The sequence below is a fragment of the Vollenhovia emeryi genome, unplaced genomic scaffold, assembly GCF_000949405.1.
Source record: "Vollenhovia emeryi isolate VEMERY1.0 unplaced genomic scaffold, V.emery_V1.0 DF939174.1, whole genome shotgun sequence".
In the NCBI taxonomy this organism is placed as follows: domain Eukaryota; kingdom Metazoa; phylum Arthropoda; class Insecta; order Hymenoptera; family Formicidae; genus Vollenhovia; species Vollenhovia emeryi.
Genome location: NW_011967192.1, coordinates 1,261,295 through 1,284,259, shown reverse-complemented (window position 1 = coordinate 1,284,259; position 22,965 = coordinate 1,261,295). Strand labels below are relative to the sequence as shown.

Sequence of the window (22,965 nt, the reverse complement as noted above, 5' to 3'; positions counted from 1 at the left end):
CGCGATGCCAAAGTCCTACTTCACACGCAAATTAATTTGTTCAGTGATAAATCAAGTAGCAATAAAGCGCGGCACGGTTTCGCACAAAGCTCTCTATTTTTATCTTTCGCGTAAAGGTATGTCTGCTTACGATTGTAGAAATTTTATAGAAGGGGGAACAAAAAAATTATAAAAGTGTAAACGCCATTTAAATGCAAGAAACTATGACATATTAACAAAGAAGAATAAATTTTATCTTACGTAACGTTTGATTTACATAATTTGAAGAAAAAAATTAGCGTCCAGCGTGTGCAGTCGAGCTTTAGTGAACTGCAATGTTTCTGAATCATTGATCAAAGACCGAACTATCGCTTTAATGGAGTGTTATGGCGTCAAATGAAACTCTAAACAACGATATCATTATCTGCTCGAATGCCGTTGTAATCTCATTAAATTATTTTAAACAGTGTTCGACGCACGCTTATCGCTCGGTAGCGTCGATCGTTCGGATCGCTTCAGGAGCGGCCGCTTGAACTCGGTCCAGAATATTCGCAAAATTCCCACATCTCGGGGGGGGGAATTCGACGGCGTATTTATAACGCGTCGGGATCTTCAATGCGCGGATTAAGACAGCGTTGTTCCGATGGCATTACTCGCGTCACCACCCTCCGAGCATTCCATTGCGCGTAGCGGCGGACGAAGGGAGCCCGCCGTGTCTCGAGGTGTTTCATATTTTCGCGAGAGAGCCCGCGCGGAGTGCCCTGAAGACGCCGGGGAGGAACGTCGTCCGCGTAGTTACGGAAATGTACGGCGCTGACGTACGGAACGATCTTGTCCGGACGAGAAAACGTGCTCGACGGTCGCGACGTAAGCCGTACAGCCACATATCGCCACCGGGCACTCCGCCGAGAGGAGCGTGCTCTTCAGCTTCTCCGCTGCGTGGCATAGCGCGGCGGCGGCGGCGGCGGACGACCCCCGGCAGCCGCTATCGTAACAAAATGCGGCCGTTTGCATAACACGACGACGAGCAATTCGGGCAGGTTTGACGGTGCGCGATATAGACCTTTAGCCACGGATCCCTCCAGGGGGAAGGACCGGCGAGCTCGTGGACGCGGGCGACGGGGGCGACGGGGGAAAGGGGGACCGGCGGGCGGGGGTGAAACGCCGGGGGTTCGCGAGAGTCCCGAGGGACCCCCGTGTAATCCATGCCACGAGATAGCCAATGGCGAATGGTGTACGCCTTTCCTCTTAATGTCACGGGTGCGACGTGTTGTAATCGCTAGGAATCGACGACGTCCGCAAATTTGCATTTGACCGCGCGGGCCGAGAGCCCCGGCGCGGTAAGTCGGACACTTGTTTGTCGAACGTAGTATTTATACAACGTATAATGGGGCACCTTTGAAGGGGAGGCGCGAGGGGGGGATCGTACGTTTCACCCAGCAAGATATGGAGTTACTGTTACGAGGCGCTAGAGTTCAATCGTCCGTAAGACGATCCGTTACCTTGAGCGATTTGTATACGACCTGGGCGCCGAGCTACTCGCGCGCCTAGCGCATGCGGGAACATTTATCTTCCAACTCACCATAATAAAATATTTCCCGCTGTAATAAGTTACCCGTAATTTTCCTACGAGGGAATTCCTACGAGCGTATCTCTTCGGCAGCCTCGACGTAAATCAATTGGCGGACGAAGCGAGCGTTTGTTGCGTCTCTTTTCTCTTCCCTCTGGGGCGCAAGGCCCCGTTCCCCGTGTAATTAAGCCTTTATTGAAGATGGCGACCGTTATAATTTTGATAGCCTGGCGGTGCCCAGTGGATCGTTTAAAAACTCCGGCGGCGGCAGCTTCCGGATGCTCTTGGCGAATAGGTCGAATAGGTGGAACAGCGTCGTAGAACGACTCGGTTTGGATATCGCGCAGAGTGCGCTGCCTTCACGACGCGCCTCTGATACAGCTTATCACGTCTGTTAGTTGCCGATAAAAAGCAAGGGCTCCATTTCCAGCTTCTTTCGTGTCGGCGCGCACCTGCCATTCCTTCTCATTCTCGCTCGCTCCCATCTTAAGTTGCCCACGTGTGCGTTACACATCTTCCTTGCCAATACACGTATTGACGTATGTATACACGTGCGTGTGTGTGTGTGTATTTTTTATTTCCACGCCTGTATTACATTCATTAGCGGTACATATTCGCAGACGCGTACTTTTTCCTCCGCGTCTGCTCGCGCACGCACGTGGTACGCGCATCTCGGTACGATTCTCAAATATTGCGACGCGCATCCCACCACCGCGCTCGTGTACGCATTCACACATTCGCGCGCTGCTTTTCCACCGTATACAGAAGTTACTTCCGTACCTTGCGCCGAGTCGGTGGCTGGCAAAAGCGAAGAGGCGAAAGAAGGAGAGATAGGGCGAGAGCCGGAGGGTGCGCTCGGCTATAACAGGAGCTAGAATCGTTACCAGTGCTAGGAATCGAGTGCGCATGTGCCCGGAATCCCCTTTGTTCGCGTGATATGTCCAGGCTAAAGCGGAGGGCCCGAGAGGCAGCGGCGAGGCGCGTAGGAAAATGAGAGAGTACGTGCGCCGAACGGGAGGAGGAAGAATCCTCGAGTGCTCCTCGAACGAGTTCTTTTATCTTACAGCTGTTATTATGCATATATTTGTCTAGCGATTGTTTCCTAGGCTATGCACTGAGATACCTATTTTGTTGAATGAAACGAAATCATTTTATTGAATCATTTTGTTGACCGAACGTGTAATTTGGTTGTACAAAACAAAAGAATATGTTGCTGAAAAGAAGTTAAATGTTACATCAACAAACTACTTTGTTTCCACGAGTTGCTTATCTGAACAAAATTTTATGGTTGAGATAACAAATTCGTCCATCTCACGTCCTAAATAATTGTGTTTGTTGCGTAAACTAAGTCGTTTAGTTGAATATTATAAAAGGATTCTGCGCATGTTCACTCAACCAAATTTGTGTCTTGATATAACAAAATTCACCAACTAAATTTTGTTATTGTATCAACTCAAACATTTTGTTTGCCCATATCCAAACGAGAAATTCAGTTGAGTCAACTAAATTTTGTTTCATTCAACAAAATGGGTGTCTCAGTGTATAACTTACTTGTAGACGCAACTAAGTGTCGCGCGATCCTGTGGGAACTGAACGGCTCCTCATCTTGCGAAGGTCCTCGGTGAAGAAATTTGAATGAGCGTTGAATATTATCAATCGAGGTTGTATCTTCGATTTATTCGTTGAATAAGGATAGTTACATTAAAACGCGTGTGGTAAACTTGATTAAAGATTATGAGAAGATGAAATGTACGCCGGCTGTGACGGCGCGGTAATTTTTTCAAGGTCCAACCAGCAGAGCGCAAGGGCCAATTCACTTTGAGATCGACTTATCAGGCGCGACGAGAATTTAACGCGTTTTACGAAAACAATCGTTACGCTAACGCCCCAATCACGAGGATACACTTGTCATCCGCCACCTGAGTACATTTTATAAACGCGTAGGCGGATACTTTCTCTCGATATACAATCAGAACGCATTATTTCCATATACATTACGTGTCTTGGATGCCTTGGTTGTAAATGACGTTTACTTTAGGCTCAATAGAAGTATTATAAGCCATCAGACTCAATAAAGTCAAGGATCTCTGTTGCCGTTAGTTAAATTTATCCTAATAAAAGAGAAGGTCGGCGAGGAGTATTTACTGATTGAGTTGTCATCGGTTAAAGCTATCAGCGACAAGTCCGGCGCGATGTTAATAGATCTATCAAATTCGAAGTACGGCAAGCAGAAGCGAGATTACGAAATGTTTTTTTTTTAGTGATTACAATTCCCTGGCGATTTAATAACGCGTTAATCTCTACGCTACCGTGAAGATTTCCGTGAAGTTATTAAGAGAGGGGAAAAAGATGCGCGGATGTAGAAACACATTCGATCGCGATTTTTGGAAGTCAAACACCTCGGAGCTATAAAATCCAAAATAACCTGACGGCTCCTCGACGTTTCCCCAAGTATCCGGGTCGTGTGACGTCAGTGGAGATGGAAAAGGGTAAAAGAGGGTGCGTAACACCGGCTAATATCGTAAAGCCGCAACGTGCTCTGATTAAACATTATGCGGATCCTAACATTTCCCGCCACGACACGCATGTACGTGAGGATATTGTTCCTTGTGGGCGACACCTTTGCCCTTAAGATAAAACTTTTCCGTTTATATACGGTGATTAATGGTGTACATATATATTTATTTTTATTGGCAGTAGCGTACATCTTGTTTAATGTTTCGAGATCTGCAATGAATCTTCGAAATGTCCTCTCGTGAACAAGTACACAGAATGTAACATTCGTAAACTTTTAAAGTGGCTTTTCCCGCGGAGTTTTAATTTTTGACGTATCTCGACGAAATAATATTAAACGCGGTACGTGCTCGCACGGCTTTAAAACAAAGTCCACTTAATTTTTTTTCACCGAGCGCGCGCCCGATCAGCTCCGCGTCTCTACTTTGCGTCTCAACTCTGCTAATGAGCAATAACCCTTGACATCACTGTCTCTCCAGACTTATTCGGTGTCTCGTTTTGTATCTCTCGGAAGCCATAGTGGCCCAACGTCGGATGTTCTAAATTGCACGGGCACGACTTTTATTAGCGGAAAGAGACAACCGTGGCATTTGCATGTAATGGCATAGGGGGTGGATTGTAGTGAAGTGTGGTAGCACAGGGAGTGTCGGAAAATATGAGAATGGTCGGAAAGGGCGCTGCAGGGCGTGAGAGAGAGAGAAAGAGAGAGGGTAACGGGAGAAATGGTGGGGACGTAAGGCCGTAATTAGAGTCTTAGGGGGTTCTATGGGGGTTAGCTGTTCGCGCTGTTGCCCTGTCGGGGAGCAGGAGTGGGGACCGTTAGTCAGAATATAGAGGGTAGCAAGCCTCCGTTATGAGCTTTAAGAGGGGAAGGAATGTTTGCCAACGGCATTCTAATACTTTATTCTTTATTACAAAATTAAAATTTAATCTTGTTTTGTTTCGCTCTTCACCTTCCGGATGAGATTGCGCGTATTTCGAGCCTGGCGTCTTGCCAGCAGGTTTATTTTTAAGTCTGCTGCTGCCAACTGCGCTTAGAAATTCCTCGGTAGGGCAAATTAAATGCACGCAGCGCAATTAGCATGCGAATCACACTTGAACAATGAAAATTATGTGATCGATTGCAATATAAATTTCTTTTAATGCGAATCGCACACTTTCTTCGACGTTCATTCGGTGGCAATTTTAGCTACGTTTGTATCAGCTGTGTGGCATTATCCGAGAAACAGTTGCCGGGACGCCGTCAGCGCACGAATGAGTTAAGGATTTTATAGAAGTTGTTGTGACATTTACACAGCCCGTTCATGAGCACTCAATAGTATTTACGTGATACCTACATGATCGTATTACACGTGCGACGGTACATGTCATATGAAATTTAGCGCTGCTAGAAATTTCGTAACGAGACTACCGATTAACGAAGAGTAGTTCCAAGACACACCCTCGCAATCAACGAAACAAAATAATCTACTACTCTTCTACATTTTCGTGAGAAAAAGGGAATCGCACGAATATTCTTCCGGTTATAACGCAACCAGACTCCATAAATCGAGATAATAATTAAAAAGAAAAGACTGTCGAGAGCGACGCGTTAATTTGAGATAACACAAAACAGACGCCAGTCTTCAACAATGTTTTTCTCCATTAAGTCGTTTCAATCATTATCTCGCGCCATCTTGGAATTTTCGCGCGAGATGCGCGCACTTTACGCGGCTCTCCGGTTTTCTCCAAGGCGTCGTCTTTCAAGCCGCATGACGCGACTCCCCCCGACCTCGGACCTCTCTTATAAATTTTCCTCTCGACTTTACAATTTCGTGGGAGATTAGAGAGCTCTTATTGCCGTGGCGGCACAGTTGGCCGCCATGTAGGTACGACTCTGCACACTGAAAGGCGCCGCCGCGCGCCTCCATCCGAGCGCTCGCACTCGATCTTCGGGATCCTCCGTGTACGAGCACGAGCGCGCCGAGGCGTGTGTGCGTGTGGTAAGATACACGCCGGATAATGGGAGGCACCCTTATGGATGGCGTTTGGGTTCCACCGGGAACAATGGAGCGAACTTCCCCCTCTTACCATCCATCCTTGTCGGAATCCTTTATTGCCGCCCGGTATATACGCGAACGCTATACTCCATATATATACACGATACATACGTACATATTGTATATATATCTGCCCCCCGTCCTACCGAAAACGCTCCCCCTCAGCGTACCTGTGTACTTCACACACAGTCTCCAACTAGCTGTCCAACCAATCAGGATTTAAGTCTATTGCCCGCCGTGACGGACGCTACGCGTGCGCGGGCACCTGTGTGCCTAAACTTACAGCCGCGGTGGTGTTGGTATCATCTTTGTGGCTCATATCGGGTTTTTTTTGCGCGCGTACGAACGTTCACGTGCCTCTCTTTCACGCGAATTTAACGGTTTGATAAGCGTCCGGACATTTTGCTTGATAAAAAAATTTATTTTTTGAAGGCAAATGTGTGCACTAGTGTTGATCGCAAATGTTTGCCCTTCTTTACGAAACATTTTAATATAATTATAGAAGGGGAAGTTCGTTATGGAATTATGTTTGCTAAAATAGTAATTTATTTTACTGCGATTACTTGCGTTTTATTGGCACCATATTGATCAATTTGCAATTTACCTGGTCTAGATATATCAAATAATTAATGATATTAAAGTATCTCATCGCCAGAGCTAATAGTATACAATTTTGTAAACTATTACTAGATGTATACGTGTATATTGAGAAGGTTGGCCATGTGTATCGTTGCAAAGTATTCTGGGGGGCTCATGTGCCGCTCCATGTGATAACTGGGGAAGCGATAAATCGTTTTCGCGGTGGTTAATGTCAGTGTCAGGTCGGCCGCTCCGCAGTCACCGATCGGAGCACGAGGACACTACAGTTCCTAAATCGGCGGAAAGCTCTTCGGTTGTCTCGTCGCATCAGCACTTCTTTCTTCCTTGTTCACAATGTGATGTCGGTGCACATACGTGTATCCTGTATTTTTTTTATTAATTAAGAAAGCAATTTGTGATTTACGATCGCGACAAATATAATGTAGTCGGTACACAATGCGCAGAATATACAAGAAATGCTATATAACAAATACATTTTTATAAAAGGCGAAAGCCACGTTCTAAGAGGGAAGTTTGTTTAATTTTCTCTCCGTTGTAATTGTTAATGCGTTACTTTTTAAGAAACCATTTTAAGAGTTTGCACATATTTACTTTAGAACTCATAATTTCTTCTTCTTCCTCGTGTGTCGGGCTTAAAAGGCCCGTTTTATCCAGTTCGTTCTGGTACTTTGAGCATTTGGTTTTACTTCATCTTCGGTAGGCTGTTAACCTTGCCGAGGGAAACCTCCAATCTGGAAAGCCTAAAGGGTTATGTGACAGGATACTCTCGGTGGTTGGCACTTCCCTTCGGGAGATTCCGAAAAAACCAGCGGTGTCTGTGAATTTGAACTCTGATCTTTTTGTTCATTTGTTTACTAAGCAGCGCACATTTCTCTGCGCCACACTCGCCACCAACTATTAATTTAATTTATTAATTATAACTGGTAATTTAGTGACTCGTAATTAGCAACTCGCTTTAATGAACTAGGTAATATAATTCAATGTTCTCCATTTGTAATTATCATAGATTTGGTTCGTATTATTTATATTTGATTTTTATTATTTATCATAGGTTTTTATTTTAATGTTATGTAGTTAGAGGAAAGGAATGGTCTTCTTAATCGAATATAATTGACCTTATTACACAGGAAATTTACTAATAGCATAGAAAAACCGTCGCGAAAACAGTAACCGATAGGGCTGCGTAAACATTTTAGAACTGGGAAGTGGCAGTCACTTCAAGTAGGCCGGACAGTCATTCATTCCGACTGGGACAAAATAGCTGGTAAAGACTGCTGCGTCGTAATAGCGGCAATAGGGCCAGGTCGTCGTAAATCTAAAGAGGCGATTAAATGTCAACCGCGCGCCTCGTGCGCGCCTCCATGCGATTTTGGTTCTTCTCGCCGAGCGGCGACATGCGGTTGAAAACAATAACCCTTTTTCGACGCTCGCCCTGGCCGTTCCATTCACGTAAAGGACAGAGATTGTCGGGAAGATTTTTGTAATATCTACAAAGAATATCCTTGCGAAAGGGTAATTCTTGGAATGAAGGTATATCCTTGAAACCCTTTTTTTCCCTGCGTGAAACAATTGTACGTTAAAACGGATGTTGAACACATTTATTCTAACGTATAAAGATACTTCGTGACTCAACGTTATAAAATCAAACTTATACATTATAAGTTGGACACGAACTAAAGAATTTATGTACGCTGGAAAATAACATTTTAATCGGGATCGAACGTGCGCCAGTACAATCTTAAAAAATGAACGTTCTAACATAAAGTTTCTCTTACTAGTTACTAGTTTCTTTAATTGAACCTGAGAGATAACAAGATACTAATAAACAAATATGCGAAATAGCGTGGTTTATCCGATTTATAAATTGGAGTGAAAAAACGTTAGAATCTCTCGCGTAACGAAATACCGATTTCCAGTTGGTTTTCCGGGTACGAAAAGAAGCAGGACATTAAGAGGGGTAATTCGACGACGAAGTTTATGGCGCAGAAATAATATTCCTTAATGACCGACTGATTTGGTTCCGAGGTCTGATTAGGTAATCGCCCGAGTCTCTCGCTGCGCCTCGCGCCGATATATCGACGGTGGAGATTAACGTTCCAAGTGGAAAAGCAATGTGTCATTGATACACTTGAATAAGCAGCGTTTCGGCGATCTACGGAGGGACATATTCGAATTGTAAAATTATCCAATTACAAGTGGCCGGGGCTGGCGTGATCAAAATGCGTTTTATTTAAATTGGCCTTTAAATTAGAGTAGATTTAATCGGGGCCTCTTTCGCGTATCGCTTACAATAATTAGCTGCGAACAGCAGCCCGCATAAAATTTACATAGCGCACTTCCCGCGGTGGTATCGGATATACGTACCGGCCCGTCTGGGCAATAAGCATCGGGGATACAACCTTTCCCGTGGCTGCGCGGCAGAAAAAAGCCCTGCGTTATCGGTTACGGAATAGAAATTATAACATAGTCTGCGAATTCCCCGCGTGTAACATTTCGCGGACGCTAACGCGAACTTCACCGGTCTCCCGATCGTCCAGATTCCAGCCACTTGGAATTTTTCACGCGACTTATGTTCCCGATAACCGCGGCCATCGGCGACCATAGGCGACCATCGGCGACAGCATCGGCAACGGCATCGGCACCGGGCGCCGCGCGCCGGGCGCAGGGCGCAGGGGGTTTAATGAACGTCAGATAGAACAACAGGGGTATCTACCGTCTGGCGTAGCTGAATAATCGGCGGGATCGGCCTTGAAATACAGTCCAGCCCGGATACCTGGCGACCGGGCGGGATACGTGGGCAAGAAAAGTGCGGGGATTAGCCGCATAAATCGCGGCCGAGAGTTGGAACCGCGACGGAATGGACGGCGGAGTTATCGTGGGCATTTTTCCTCCTTGGCACTTTCCATCCCTCTCGTTCCTTTACACATCTCATTCCCCCGCTCCTTCTCGTTCTCCCGGCCGTTTCTTTCGCATTCCACTTCTTTTCCCTCTCGTTCCTTTAACGCGCCTCCTACCCGGTCCTCTCCAACTCTATCGTTCTGGCAGAGGCTGCAGTGACCCGAGACGGCGATCAAGCGAGCCGTGGGTCGTGGGCTGCGCCGTATCTCCTCTCTCTCATCCCTCTACCCCTCTCCCCCGCTCGTTCTCCTTCATCTGGCAAACTGTCTACATTTTTCACCGGCTCGAGATTTTATTTGCCCGCAGCGCCGCGAAATTAAGCCGTTTTGAGATATTTATGAATGGATCGCTGAGGGGCTCACGCATGGTCCCTCCGGCGGGCGAACAAAGAGGGGTTTGGCCCTAACGCGACGTATCTAGACGCGAGGGTTCGCGATTTGCAGGTGCTGTCAAGACTGGGCAGTGCGTTGGCGAAATCTAACGCCTCTTTGGCATCGCGTACATCTTCTTTTTTTCTTCCAAGTGACGTACAGTCGTCGCGCTAATATTTTTTTTTGCGTCACGGTATTAACGGGTAGTCAGATTAGCTCGTCTTCGGACGAGGTCTACGCGACACTCAAGAACGTTTTTAATGGTAGTGCGCGATTCCTTAATAAATTGCAGATTTATTCCTTCTCAGTTCGCACTCGATACTTTGACTGAAGGACTGATTATAATATTAAGACTTAATACCGATTCATTTACATAGCGATGGTAATGTTGCTCGCGCAACACGAGTCGCCTCGTGGACGCGCGAGCACCCGTGGGCATCTGGCAATATCGGACGGACCGTCCAATATATTATTTTAATAGATCTAAGAGAGCACGGGCCGCCGATTATTTATAGAATAAAAACTCGATATCTCTTCACGTAGCTCGTCTAAGCGGACGACACCGAGGAGATTTAGTCAAATACGAACGTTCGTTATTTTCGAACGCGAGGTAAGGATTTCTCTGATTAAATAAAAAGAGAAAAAAATAGCAAAGGTCGCCTCGATCTGGATGCGCAGCGGCTAGGAAACGGCGGGCGTAGCCTGACAAACTTCCACAATATCCACGATTGTTCCCCAAGCTCTCGGAGCTGCATGCTAAAGCAGACCTAAAGCAGATATTAAACTTGGTATATGACCGTAATTAGACACAGGCCTGTGCCATCCATAATGGCGTATTTCTGTGCGCGCGTCCCATCGTGTCGCCCTTCCGTAGAGTGGCAATGGACCACTGGCAATCGACCATAATTTATTTGTCCCTGAATCATTCACGACAGAAATGCTAATTAACACTTTGCGCGGTTTCCGCGATAAGCGATATCTATCTTTTATATCCCGCGCGCGCGGGTATCGTCCTTTCGCGTTGAGCGCAACGTGAAAAGAAGCCCCTGAACTTCTCACATGTTTATGCGCGCGGAGGAAATTGTTAATTTCGCCGTCGGCTATCGCCTGCATTATATTCTCTAAAGGTATCTCGCATTTTTATTTCAGAGGAGTAAAAGTTTTCGTTAGTCTCATCGAACGAATATCCCTCCCTCTCTCCGCTCTTGACGGCTTCTGGTGAGCCTCCGGCGCGCAACTTTATTCTCGCCGGATAAATTCCGGCACGGCGGCATTAATTTTCCCCGTCGAAATTATTGATAATGCTCGCGCGCCAGCGCTTCGCCGATGTGCCATATTTACGGCGAATGGAGTGGGCGCAATCAAGTTCACCCGTCTTCCAAGACCGACGTGCAACGGGGCCCTCCTAGAGCCCCGCTGGAGAGGATGCAGCCAAGAGTTTTCTGGCTGCTGTGCTAGGCTCGCTGGCTGCCGCGTGATATGCCGCCAGGAGGATAGAATGATCTCCCCTCTGGTTGCCAAGGTAACCTATGTCCCACCCTTCGGGCTTCGGTAACCACCCCGTGGCTGCAGCGGGCGTACGTGTGCCAAACTGACGCACACGGCCGCGCTAAAAACGGTGTTGATTCGCACCGACACAGGCGCGCGGCCGGTCCCACCACACGCGCGTAAAAAGCGGAATTCGTGAGTGTGGTCGCTGATTCAGGTACACGCGCGTATACACCGACGCGAGCCCGTGGACCGCGCTGGCGAGAACGGCCATGCTGAATTCAATATCAGCATTCTCTGCATTCTCCAGGAGTTTTCTGCTCGCCCCGGAGCGATACGTATTTGATGGGTCATCCTGCATCGGGAATTGCGCACGTGCGTGTCATTCGTGCGGCCCGATCGCTAGAGCGCGAGTATCGTGTATGACGGAAGATGGAAAATACGGCTTGAATCTGTCGCGGGGTAATACCCCCTGTGCTGTTCGTTAATCCGATTTCCCGACACGCCATTCCGCGCGAGGTGTAAGCAAATCACTGCCAGCTGTATCTACACACCGCCCATAACTTGAGCGTAAATCGCTCGCTAATCAGCCTCATGAATAGTATTACTGTCTTCTGCGAAAGTGCCATTATACGCTTCAGATTTATTTATTTATGAAAATGGATGCGCGGTATCTCACGTAACGCGGTCTCATCTCGATCCTGAAATCCGTAGCAGGCGAACTTTCAACGCAAGAATATAATTGTCACTGTTCCTCGTAATTTTCGCAATCACTTTTCTTCGTAATTTTCTAATCCCCCGCGGCGAGACACTTTGTCGATTTAAGTTGCATTTGAGAAAGAAAAGTGTACCGTATTTCGTTGGCTGTTGAAAGCTAAAGTGCCCTTATTTGTAACGTGTTACGTTACTTTCAACGCACCTGCGACTAATTCTTACAAGTATATCCTTTCGGGCCCCGGCCAATATAATAATTAATTTTCTCGCTTTTTACCGCGTCGATACAATCCTCGCATTCTCGTAAAATAATCGGAAAGAAAAGTCTCGCTATCTTTTATTGGCCAGTAGCACGCATTTGCTTCATCACGAGGCAGTAATATGGCCACTCAGCGTCGCTCCGCGAATGATGGTATTATGGCTGTCCACTCTTTGCACTAAAGAACCGGTTTCTCCGCGAGCCTCAGAAAAGAGATGCCCCTCGCCCGTGGCGACAACTGAAAGTGAAGTTACCTATCGAATTGATTACGAAAATACCGACTCGAAATTCAGCAAGGACATTTTAGGGCAGGGAGACGTTAACTATCGTAGTTCGCCCCGCTACCTTTGATTCGCAATAAATTATTCCCCCCGATTATTTTACGTTTGACTTTAATCGTTATTACTGTCGCTTAATCGTAGCCGGCACTTGCTGTCGTAGAAACCGTTCCGAGGCAGATCCCGCAGCGTCGCGCAAACTTTTTTTTTTACCTGCGCACTCGGCCGTTTCGATTCGTACCTTTAAAAGTCGTAAAAAAAAATTTAAAGTCGCCTGTATCCTTGTTTATGACATCAACTCCCGGAGAAAGTTAAAGAGTGAAGTAGCACTAGAAAGGGTTCGTCGTGGGTAACTTTTGTGAGAGCTTCCTGGAAACTTTCTATTTTTATTCATCCTTTTTTACGTGTATTAACCCTCGCAATAAGTGGTAGGTTCAAACAACGTTTTTTCTTTTCTTTTCGATAGAGGAGAAAGTGAGAGAATTAAAATTTGTGACGGGGTGTAAAGAACGTTCGAGATCGTCAATTAGAAACGGAGATGACACCCTTATTGTTACTGTGCTTTTATGCCCCATAAAGAAAATTAAGATACGTTGTAATTTTCTTTATTACAGAAATATGGAATATATTTATGCTGCCTCGTTCTTTTAATGTGTTTGTACTTTTTAATTTACTTGCAAACAATGCGAAGAGAAAGAGAGAGCTAATTTTCAGATTAAAAAAAGTTTCGGACGTTTTTGAATTTCGCAAGTAGCTGCATAATAAAATTTGCCCGCACATTAATATTACGCAAGGTGGAGTCTAGAATCAATCGAGTGATCTCAAAAATTAGATTTCTTAACATTTTCAGGTCCGAACGGCTGCCCGAGGCGCAGAGGTCGGCAAACGTACACGCGGTTCCAAACACTGGAATTAGAAAAAGAATTTCACTTCAATCACTATTTGACGCGACGACGGCGAATAGAAATCGCGCACGCACTCTGCCTGACGGAACGACAGATCAAGATCTGGTTCCAGAATCGGCGAATGAAGTTGAAAAAGGAGTTGAGGGCGGTGAAAGAAATCAACGAGCAAGCCAGACGCGAGCGCGAGGAGCAAGATATGATGAAGAAACAGCAGGCGGAGAAACAGGCCAAGTTGCAGCAGGAGCAGCAGAGCGCCGCCCTTCAGCATCAGCAACAGCATCACGTAAGCGGCCTGGAAAAAACGCAAAGCGATCTTCTGAAGGCAGTCAGTAAGGTACCCACATAGGATACCTTACTGAGCCGACTCTCTTTCTTTTAAGGAAGACACAAGAGACTGGAGCGGCCTGGACGAAGACTCCGAAGCGAAGTAGTTGGTAAGGTCGATCACGTAGAAGATCCTGAGTTCTCTTCCTCTCATCTTCGCACGCGAGACACAGGTACGGAACATCTGACACGCAAAGATTTCGGCGATCTTCCTCGAGTCGGTGAGCGGGCGCTCGCGAGTAGAGGACCCTGCGGATGCGGTCATCGGTCCTTTTTTTACCAAGGGGGGGGGGAAGATAGCGAGGATTTAGGAAGCCTGGAAGATACACAGAGCGCGATCTCCTCCGGGCGACCGAAAAACAAAAAGAAAGGTACGACGAATGCCTTGCAGAATCGGTTCTCTCTTTTGTTTTTTTTAAAGCAAGAAAGAAGAAAAATAAGTAGATGTTACGATAGTAAAAACTCGAAGCATATAGAGAATGAACGCACCCCACCCCAGCTACGTACTTACTTGGCTAGCCTCCGAAGGGCGGGCATGCGAAACCGCCTTGCACGGGGCTCAGCCTGTGACTGATTCCTAGAACGTATAATGTATATTGTTAATCGGGTGCTACACAATGAGCCATCGCGATTATCAAGCGATGAACGTACGAATTGGCGCGATACTGCCATGGACAGCCAATAATTACGTCGAGGCGGTGAGTAGATTAGTTAAATGGGCCGAAACTAAAGGGTTAATTGGTCGTATGGGCCGACAGAAATCATTAACGACGACATTTCGATTTTAATTGATCGAACTCTGCGAGAAGGAAGCGACTAAATCAAACTGCGCAAGCGAGCCGGCATCTAAGAGACCAGCGAGATAAGAGTTTGGCTAATCTTCGATTCATCGTTCTACCTTGTACCGTGCGAATTTTCGTTGATTAGCTTCATCTCCCGTGTAGGAAGCATCATCCGTTCCGGAGGAAGAATTACGGTGCGCGCAGTCTCGGGAAAACGGTTTCATCATTTTCGACGTTGAAATGTTTTACCGTCGACGTCGAACGCTTCCTTCGTACGATCACTAAACGAAATTACAAGAGGCGTAAAATTTGCGACGTTCTCGTTGCAACTACGAACGTGTCTCTCGCGCGATTGCGGACTTCCGGTAACTCCGATACTCCTTCTAGATATCGGTCTACGATTAGAAGTAACGGGCGTACACGAGTATTTTCCCCTACGTCGCTCTTCTTTTTTTTTATTCAATTAAAGGCATTTAATATCTGCACGTTCACTTTTCAAACGAATTAGCTGAACATTACCAACGCCGATGTTGCGCGTTAAAATTCTCAACTGTTTCATCGAACAAACGGTTTAGTCATTGGCAGTACAGCAAGTTTTATCTACTATGGGTTTTATAAGGAAAATTGTATTTTGCTTGGAGAGAAAGATCTGATTTTACAAATTAGATTCGCAATGCACATGTAATGTATGTGTCGTAAAACAACTGTTTCCTTGAAGCTCCTCTTTCGGTACGCTCGGTTTCGCACAAAAAGAGAACCTATACTCACGGATATAAGAAAAACATACCGCTTGTGTTTTTCAGCCATTCCGATACGTCAATTCAGACAAGTCGCAAGAAACTTTTCGTTAACGAAATATAGTAAATTATTTTAGACACAATAAAAATTTAGGGTATTTATTTTTTTACCAACGTGAGTAAAAAAGTAGTATTCTATCGTGAGCAATAAAGTATCGTTGAATTCGCGAATTTTGTCGAGGAATTTAAGAAATGTAGATGTTGTAATGGAAAGAGAGAGAGAGAGGCATAAACGCGCTATTCAGACATTGAGGAACGAGGTAACGTGCCGTGAGTATAATAAACATTGGTTTTCTCAAGAATATATCTTTCTAAGCATTGTTTCTCGAAAGCGTGATATAGATGGTAAATAACTGTACAATATGCTTGGCAACCGCACTTTGTCAAGGCTCTGACAACTAATTGTCTCGATTATCCTGCCGTGTCGATAAACAAGAAAAAAAAATTATACATATACACAAGTACACGTAACATACATTTGATCTGTTTGTCGTTTCGAGAGAATGCTTTAATCGTCGACCTCAAGTTGGGACAAGAACGTTCCGCGTGGTAAATTCCATAATATAATTTCTGTATGACGATCGGTCAGTCATTTGAATTATATAATTTGCCCACTTCTTAATTGTTCTTCTCAGCCGTGCATTGGAGTATACAGATTCGTAAATGTTCGCGACTACACGCTAATTTTTGATGAAAATGAAGAACAAACGCGGGAGAAAGTATAAGCTACACATGGATACACGCTCGTAAATACGTACGAGAAACACGAACCACATTACCGGACGAGTATCTCACTCTTAGTACATTAAATACGTAATTTGGTGTCAGGGTAGACTTTTCCATAGATATAGAACCCGTTGTTGGTATTACTTACTTAGAGTTCGTAAAAAAAGGAAAAGATAAACATAAAAGGAATAACCGATATATAAATTATTGCCTAATTATTTTTTTCTCCTCCATGTTAGCGCGATCGATGCATAGGTCCTGATTTCTTATCGTATAATTCCCTATCTTGAACAAATTTTGTCCGACGCGCGTAGGGGGCTATTCTTAATTTAATAGCCACAAAATAAAAAATGCACATTGTTTAATGCTGAGCAACACAATGTGCTCATTTTTCATTGGTTGTGTAATTATCACCCAAAAAAAATTAAAAAAAACATATTTGTTATTGTTTTTTAGAGGGATAAGATCTTAATCTAAAAGTATATAATTGTGTATATCTTTAGATTAAATTTTATCATATATTTGTGGAATGAGAAATACGTAAAATCTGACAAGCAAATCCCACTTTTTCAGATTAAGACCGGGATCTATTGCATGGATCGCCTAATAACTATAATGACGTAAAATCATATTGTACACAATACCATATTATATATTATTAAAAGTAATAAGTATATATTATATACATATATATATATGGACAAAAAATGAAAATCTGTTGTATCGTGCATCAAGGTAAAATTTTTTCTGATGCGGTAAGATCTTAGGATACATTTAAACAAGTACGTAAACTGAGGGGAAAAAATACCTTGTTAATCTAATTGAATGAGAAAATAGCATAATAACGGCGAGCAGCTCCAAATAGACGTCCGTAATCAAAGCAAAAAAAAAAAGAAGGCACACCTAAATAAATGGAAGGAAAAACGTATTCGTATTAAAATACTCTACCGCTAATTTTACCTAAACTAAAAGAATAATACTATAAATAATATTCCCATACGTAATGTAATGATTAAGCTGCGCGTGTGAGTCCGCACGTACGATGTACTCACGTATCTCCTCACTTAGCGAAGTACCTACTTACATACCGTAATCGTAATAGTGTTTTAACATGTAATGTGCAAAATGAAAAAGAATGAAGTAGAACATAATATATGCGTGTGTAAGATTTAAACAGTTTTGCAGAAATTAGGTTTCAATAAGGTAACGAGAGCACTCGCAGAAATATGGTCGCATTTACGGATATTAATGCTCAGCTGATTAAAATACTTGCGGAATATACTTTGAATTTATTATTCAAATGAAAAAAGTAATGTAGCCTCCTGAGGCGCTGTAATGGTGCGGTTCATAATGATAATAGCGATATTATGTACTGCGGAGATAATAGTCATTAATGATTAATGAAACTGTTAATCAAATTTAATTAATTAATTAATTAAATTTGCTAATTTGATATAAAGTGTAAGTATATTTTGTAATAAATCAATGAGGATTCAACCCAGTTTTAATTATATCTTTCCATTAGATTTATCTGCCAGATCTGCGGCAGAAGGTGCATTAAATGTTTACTTCGCAGGCACAAAAACAGATGCGTTATAATTTTCGACACATTTTTATTCGAGTAAGACAACTTTTTATAGCATCAATACGATCGTCACATGTCGAGCCATATTTCGTGCTTGCACTCGACTTACGCATATAGATATACAAAAATATTATGGAACAACGCAACACATATTTGTATATCGGTTCCACTCCACGTAATCTGTTATCGTGTTAAGAGTACACAACGTAATTATTGTATATTTCGTGGCCGTAGCCCAAGGATCTTTCGGTTGTTCTGTCGGAATGTCAAAATGAAAGAGAAAGAGAAGTACGATCGCGCCTAAACATACTCCGGCTCATTGTATACGGAACAAAAAAAAAGAAGTAATATGGTGGAATCGAAAAAAAAAATGAGAGGGACGCACGTGACGCGGTTAGCCCCGAGAATCGGTGTATCTATTTATATTATAGAAAAGCTTTATAGACACATGACTCTATTTACGAATAATTATTATTATTGTATTATTATTATCATTATCATCATCATCACTATTATTCTTTTTATTTTGTTTTATAAATTTACCCGTCAAGTCCACCATGTAGCTCTCGACTCTACAAGGCGGACGCGCGAGTGTTAGTTTTATTATTATATTATTATTAAATATGAGTTATTATCATTATTATTGCTTAGTTATGTTTTTATGTTATTGCTACAGACACCGTTAATTATTAAGTGACGTGACAGCAGCAACTGCGACGATGGCGGCGCCGATACGTCCGACAAATTAGAGATATACGTAATGCGTAATAATAATTATTATTAGTCCGAAGAATTTGTACAGTATGGGGCGATGAGATTTATGGCGGCCGTGTTAGTTTCTATTTACGATATATATTAAGTCCTTAACTCTTAGCGAGGCGGTGTGTGGCGAATAAAGGGGATGGCATCGACGTACGGAGTAGCGCCGATTTTTGCGCGCATACGTCGGATATCGACCACAGTGTTGGACTTGAGAAACGGATCGACGATAAGGATTAGCGATTTTTCTTCCGGAAGTCTCAAATGAGAAAAAAAAAGGAACAAATCTTGTCATAACGATAATCAGAATTATTGTGTGATACCGCATTATTTTATTCGAGGAACAGCTTCGGGAAATTTTTTGTTTCAACTGCTTCGTTGATCGCTTATAAACATTGTTGATGCGGAATTTTTACGAGCGTTACAACTGCTCACTTTATACTTTTACAATGGGTATACGAGTAACTTTTAAAAAAAAAGAAGAAAAGAACGATCGACTTGTTTGAAAATTGGCACTACAGGTATTTAATAACTCTTAGAATGTATACTACGTCGCGGATTTGACACGTGATTTTCCGAATTACGCGAATTAGTCTGCATCCGATGTATCCTAATCAGTGAGATCCCTTCTCGAATCTTTCGCATGGGTCGGAAGAGTGTAGAGGTATAAGGCGGAAATTTTAGAGTAAAAATTGTGCGGGCGCCGTCCACATATGAAGCTTTCTCTTGGCTTATATCTAAGCTAGCTGCAGCAACTCTCTATATGGTTATAGAATATTATTCCAAATAACTGACGCATAATCATATCATATAACGTTCATGACGCTTCCCCCCGTCCCCCTCCCTTTCCTCCTTACTCCTTCGAACTGTGTCCTTCCACTACTCCCTTTTCCTTTCCGCTTCTACCTCTCTGTCATTTATATACTCGTTCTAATCTTACCATTATCGTAGATGTGTACTATGTCGAATTGATAGTACCGACTAGGTATATCTACTGAAACGTTAAAGAAAGGGAAACACATAATATGTTAGTAGTACAACATTGCCCGACTTGCCAAACTCGCGTACACGTCTTTCTTGAATTCGCGTGGCCACGGCCGGTTCTTCGACGTTAAAGCAAAAATATTTATTGAAGCAAGCCCCCCCCCCCCTTCCCACCCAATCTCCACTTCCCAAACCCCGCGCGAGGACTTCTCTTATCCGAATTAATAAATATAGAATGAACACTAGAGTGTGGCTCAAACATTGGTTAAACGATGTAGTAACATTTAATGTGCGTGTATGAGTCGTGGAAGAAATTTTGCTTTCGAGGATAAAGAGGGCTGCATGAAAGTAATGAAGATGAGTGAGTCTGAGAGAGAACGCGTGCGCGTATGTGTGTGTGTGTATGTGTATGGCAGGGACCGAGAGCGTGAAATATTCAGCGTAAATCACATCGTATTATTTGTAAGCAAATGCGAATCTATTGGCAACATTGAAATTAATTACTTACCTATTCTTCGCGTTAAGCGCCGCGTATTGGTTGAAGGAAGAAAAAGAAAACGTTATTTATGAAACAAGTAGTCGAATCCGTTTGGCGGAATATGTAGGATTGATACGAGAAAAGAAATTGTTTGTTATATTTTCTTTATCTATAGATGTCATTGTTTATTTATGAGCTGTTTATTTTACGTATTTTTTTTCGTATATTTGTTTTTGTTAATGTGAAAAGAAAGGTACTGACGAATTTTTTTTTTAACGATAGCATAGTGTGAATATATCGCTTGTCGTCTCTATTTTCGTTTCGATGCGTATTTTTTTATATAGATATATTATGTAGATTTTTAATATTCTTCGAAGGCAATGACGCTGTTGCGTACCGTAATTTCTAAGCTTAATAGGCAGCAACGATTTCGGTCGAATGTCCCGCACGGATGCCGAAAAAAGAAACTAATTCTAGTCTTCTTCTTTGGCAACTAAACGCTGACGATCGGTACGGAACAATCTCGTTGTCCTTCGCGCAACTGGTTGTATTATACTTATTGCATTTGTCCGTTCGACCTGTGTGTACTAGTGTAACGTGTGTCCGGCTAGCGTGAACACAAGTCTGGGCACTTGAGGTTGGAGTCGACTGTGAGTATGCAAAAATTAACTGTTGAACAGATTGCTGTTTGGGATCTAAATAACATCGGACGATGTTGAACATATTTAAAATGTTTCTGTTCGTTCGCAAGAATGTGTTGACTGTCTTTATTGTTATTTTTGGTAATTGTTTGCCATTGACGTTGCTCACAACTGATTCCGTATAAAGTGATAAGCTAATCAGTTTTTATATACACATTAAATGTTATTTTTTTATTGTGGCAGCTTTTTTACGTCTCGAATTTTTTTTAATGATCTTCCTATGACAGCGCGTCCCGCATATGTAATAGTTTCCCTGATTTGCACTTGTTATAACCTGGCGAAACTTGGAGAAATCCGGTGCAAAACGTTCTTCAGTGTTTGTCTTGACGGTGCAAGGGATCGTCTCATTTTGTTTTGTCATAAGCTGTGCGTGAAAAGTTTACACGGGAAACGTATTTCATCGCAACATTTGGTTGCTCTTCCTGTCACCGAACGCTTTGATTAAAGTAAAATTCCCCGAAGTTGTTGACACAGATTCAAGAGTTATGTTTAACGGACACTTGTTCTGCTCCGATTGTTTAATTGAATGTTGTTTATTGTATTTAAATAGAAAAACGAAAGGCTGTATGTCTCGTACAACAAAAGAAGCAGCAAGACCGGGCCTGTGCACATTTTTATCAGCATGGATGGAAATTCCATTTCCATCGAATTGTAGAGATATTCATTTCCGAGATTCTGCAATTTCTTTGCTCAAAGTTATAGTCTCTCTTATTCAGCGCAGTCTGTTTCTGTTCTGTTCTTTCGTGATGTCACGCAATAACACTGCGAAACTCCGTAAGTGAGAGAAGTTAATTGTCAATTCTAATTCAATTCGAGCCCTTTTTAATATTCCATTCTCCCATGCCGTTTGAAATTATCCGAATGCGGAATTTAATCTTTTAATCGTTAATTTTGTATCTATTGAATGGATGGAGAGCCGTACATTATCTCAACAATATTCTCGATGTAAATATTAAACACCACCCTAACGTTAACATCGCCCAGTGAATGAGGAGCCGTAAGAGAAAATTAATTAAGACGAATGAATCCGCGGGTCTTAACGTATCGATGATACCCAATTAACGTAATAATGTAACGATAAGCGAGCGTAGCTGTCCTTCAATACCTACCTACCTACCTACCACGTTAAGTAATAGGAGTAATGAAATAATGGAGTCTCATGTCTATTGACTATTAATGATTAGTATTATACCGTACGACGAGAGCTGGTGACGAGATTGACGACGATGATGATAACGATGATGATGGCGAGCGAGGTGGTAATTCATTGACAATGAATGTAAATGTATCCATTTTCAAAACTTGATGTAGAATTATATTCGTAAGCTATCTATGATATTACAAACGAAATAAAAACATATAGTAAATTATGGACGCTTGTTTTATTCCTGTAACGAAGTTCTCACCGTTCTATTATCACTCTCTTTCTCGCCGTGTGCGTATACAATCGTAAGTGACTTGAGCCAACTCGTGTATAGAGAACGCCATTTTGCAGAAGCCGTAATAATAATTTTGATAGACATATCTTGACGAATAAATGCGCGAGGATGGCGTATATTCACGATGCGATAATGAAATCGTTTCCAACGCTTTAATTTCTCTCGTCAATTTTCTACTTTATCTTTTATATAATCCGGTGGCACACGGATGGCTATATACAAGACAGACGTATTCTTATCTTTCTATTGCAGACTCGAATTTCTAGCGGTTCTTCTTGTACAAAATGGAGTATTTGAATTTCGTGTAGTTCTTTGTCTCGATTATCTCGTCGAGACATGAAAACGTGAAATGAAGGAAGACAAAGATAGTATTAAAAAGCGCCCCCTCTTACATGTGAACATGTACATTTTGATGGCAAATTTCGGCACGTGAGGACAAGCTTTTGTTTCTAGCTTCTGCTAGATTTCCATTCCCACATCTCATCGAATTTTCGCCACTTTTACGCTTGCAAGGGTGGAACATTGAAATGGAGGCATCGAGTGGTCGCGTATGGCTGCGGATATTCGGAAATAACCGTATCGGTTTATGCGTCACGGTCCCCTAGGCTCTCTTCCTATTTGCCGATCACCCATTTCTCTTGCAATCCGTTTGTATTTGGTGTATCGCACCATTTTGCTTTGTATCGCGCATCTTTCATCTAAAAAACGATCGTTTTTAGATCCTAAAGTGAGGTAAAAAAGAAATCACGAACACAATATTAGAAATAACGTGACA

The 22,965-nt window shown here is 43.0% G+C and overlaps 1 protein-coding gene across 3 annotated transcripts in view; it reads left to right on the top strand.

Moving 5' to 3' along the window:
- LOC105563587 (homeobox protein abdominal-A homolog) overlaps window positions 1-22,121 on the top strand; it is a 35,743-nt gene extending 13,622 nt beyond the window's left edge. The window contains exons 3-4 of one of the 3 annotated variants that reach the window (XM_012015289.1): window positions 13,543-13,898; window positions 13,996-22,121. In XM_012015289.1, coding sequence (XP_011870679.1) covers window positions 13,543-13,898; window positions 13,996-14,046 — 407 coding nt within the window. In that variant the 3' untranslated portion in view covers window positions 14,047-22,121. Of the gene's footprint in view, window positions 1-13,542 lie in introns of all 3 variants that reach the window. The other 2 variants (XM_012015288.1, XM_012015290.1) reach the window with 2 other exon arrangements.
- The last annotated feature ends 844 nt before the right edge of the window (window positions 22,122-22,965 follow it).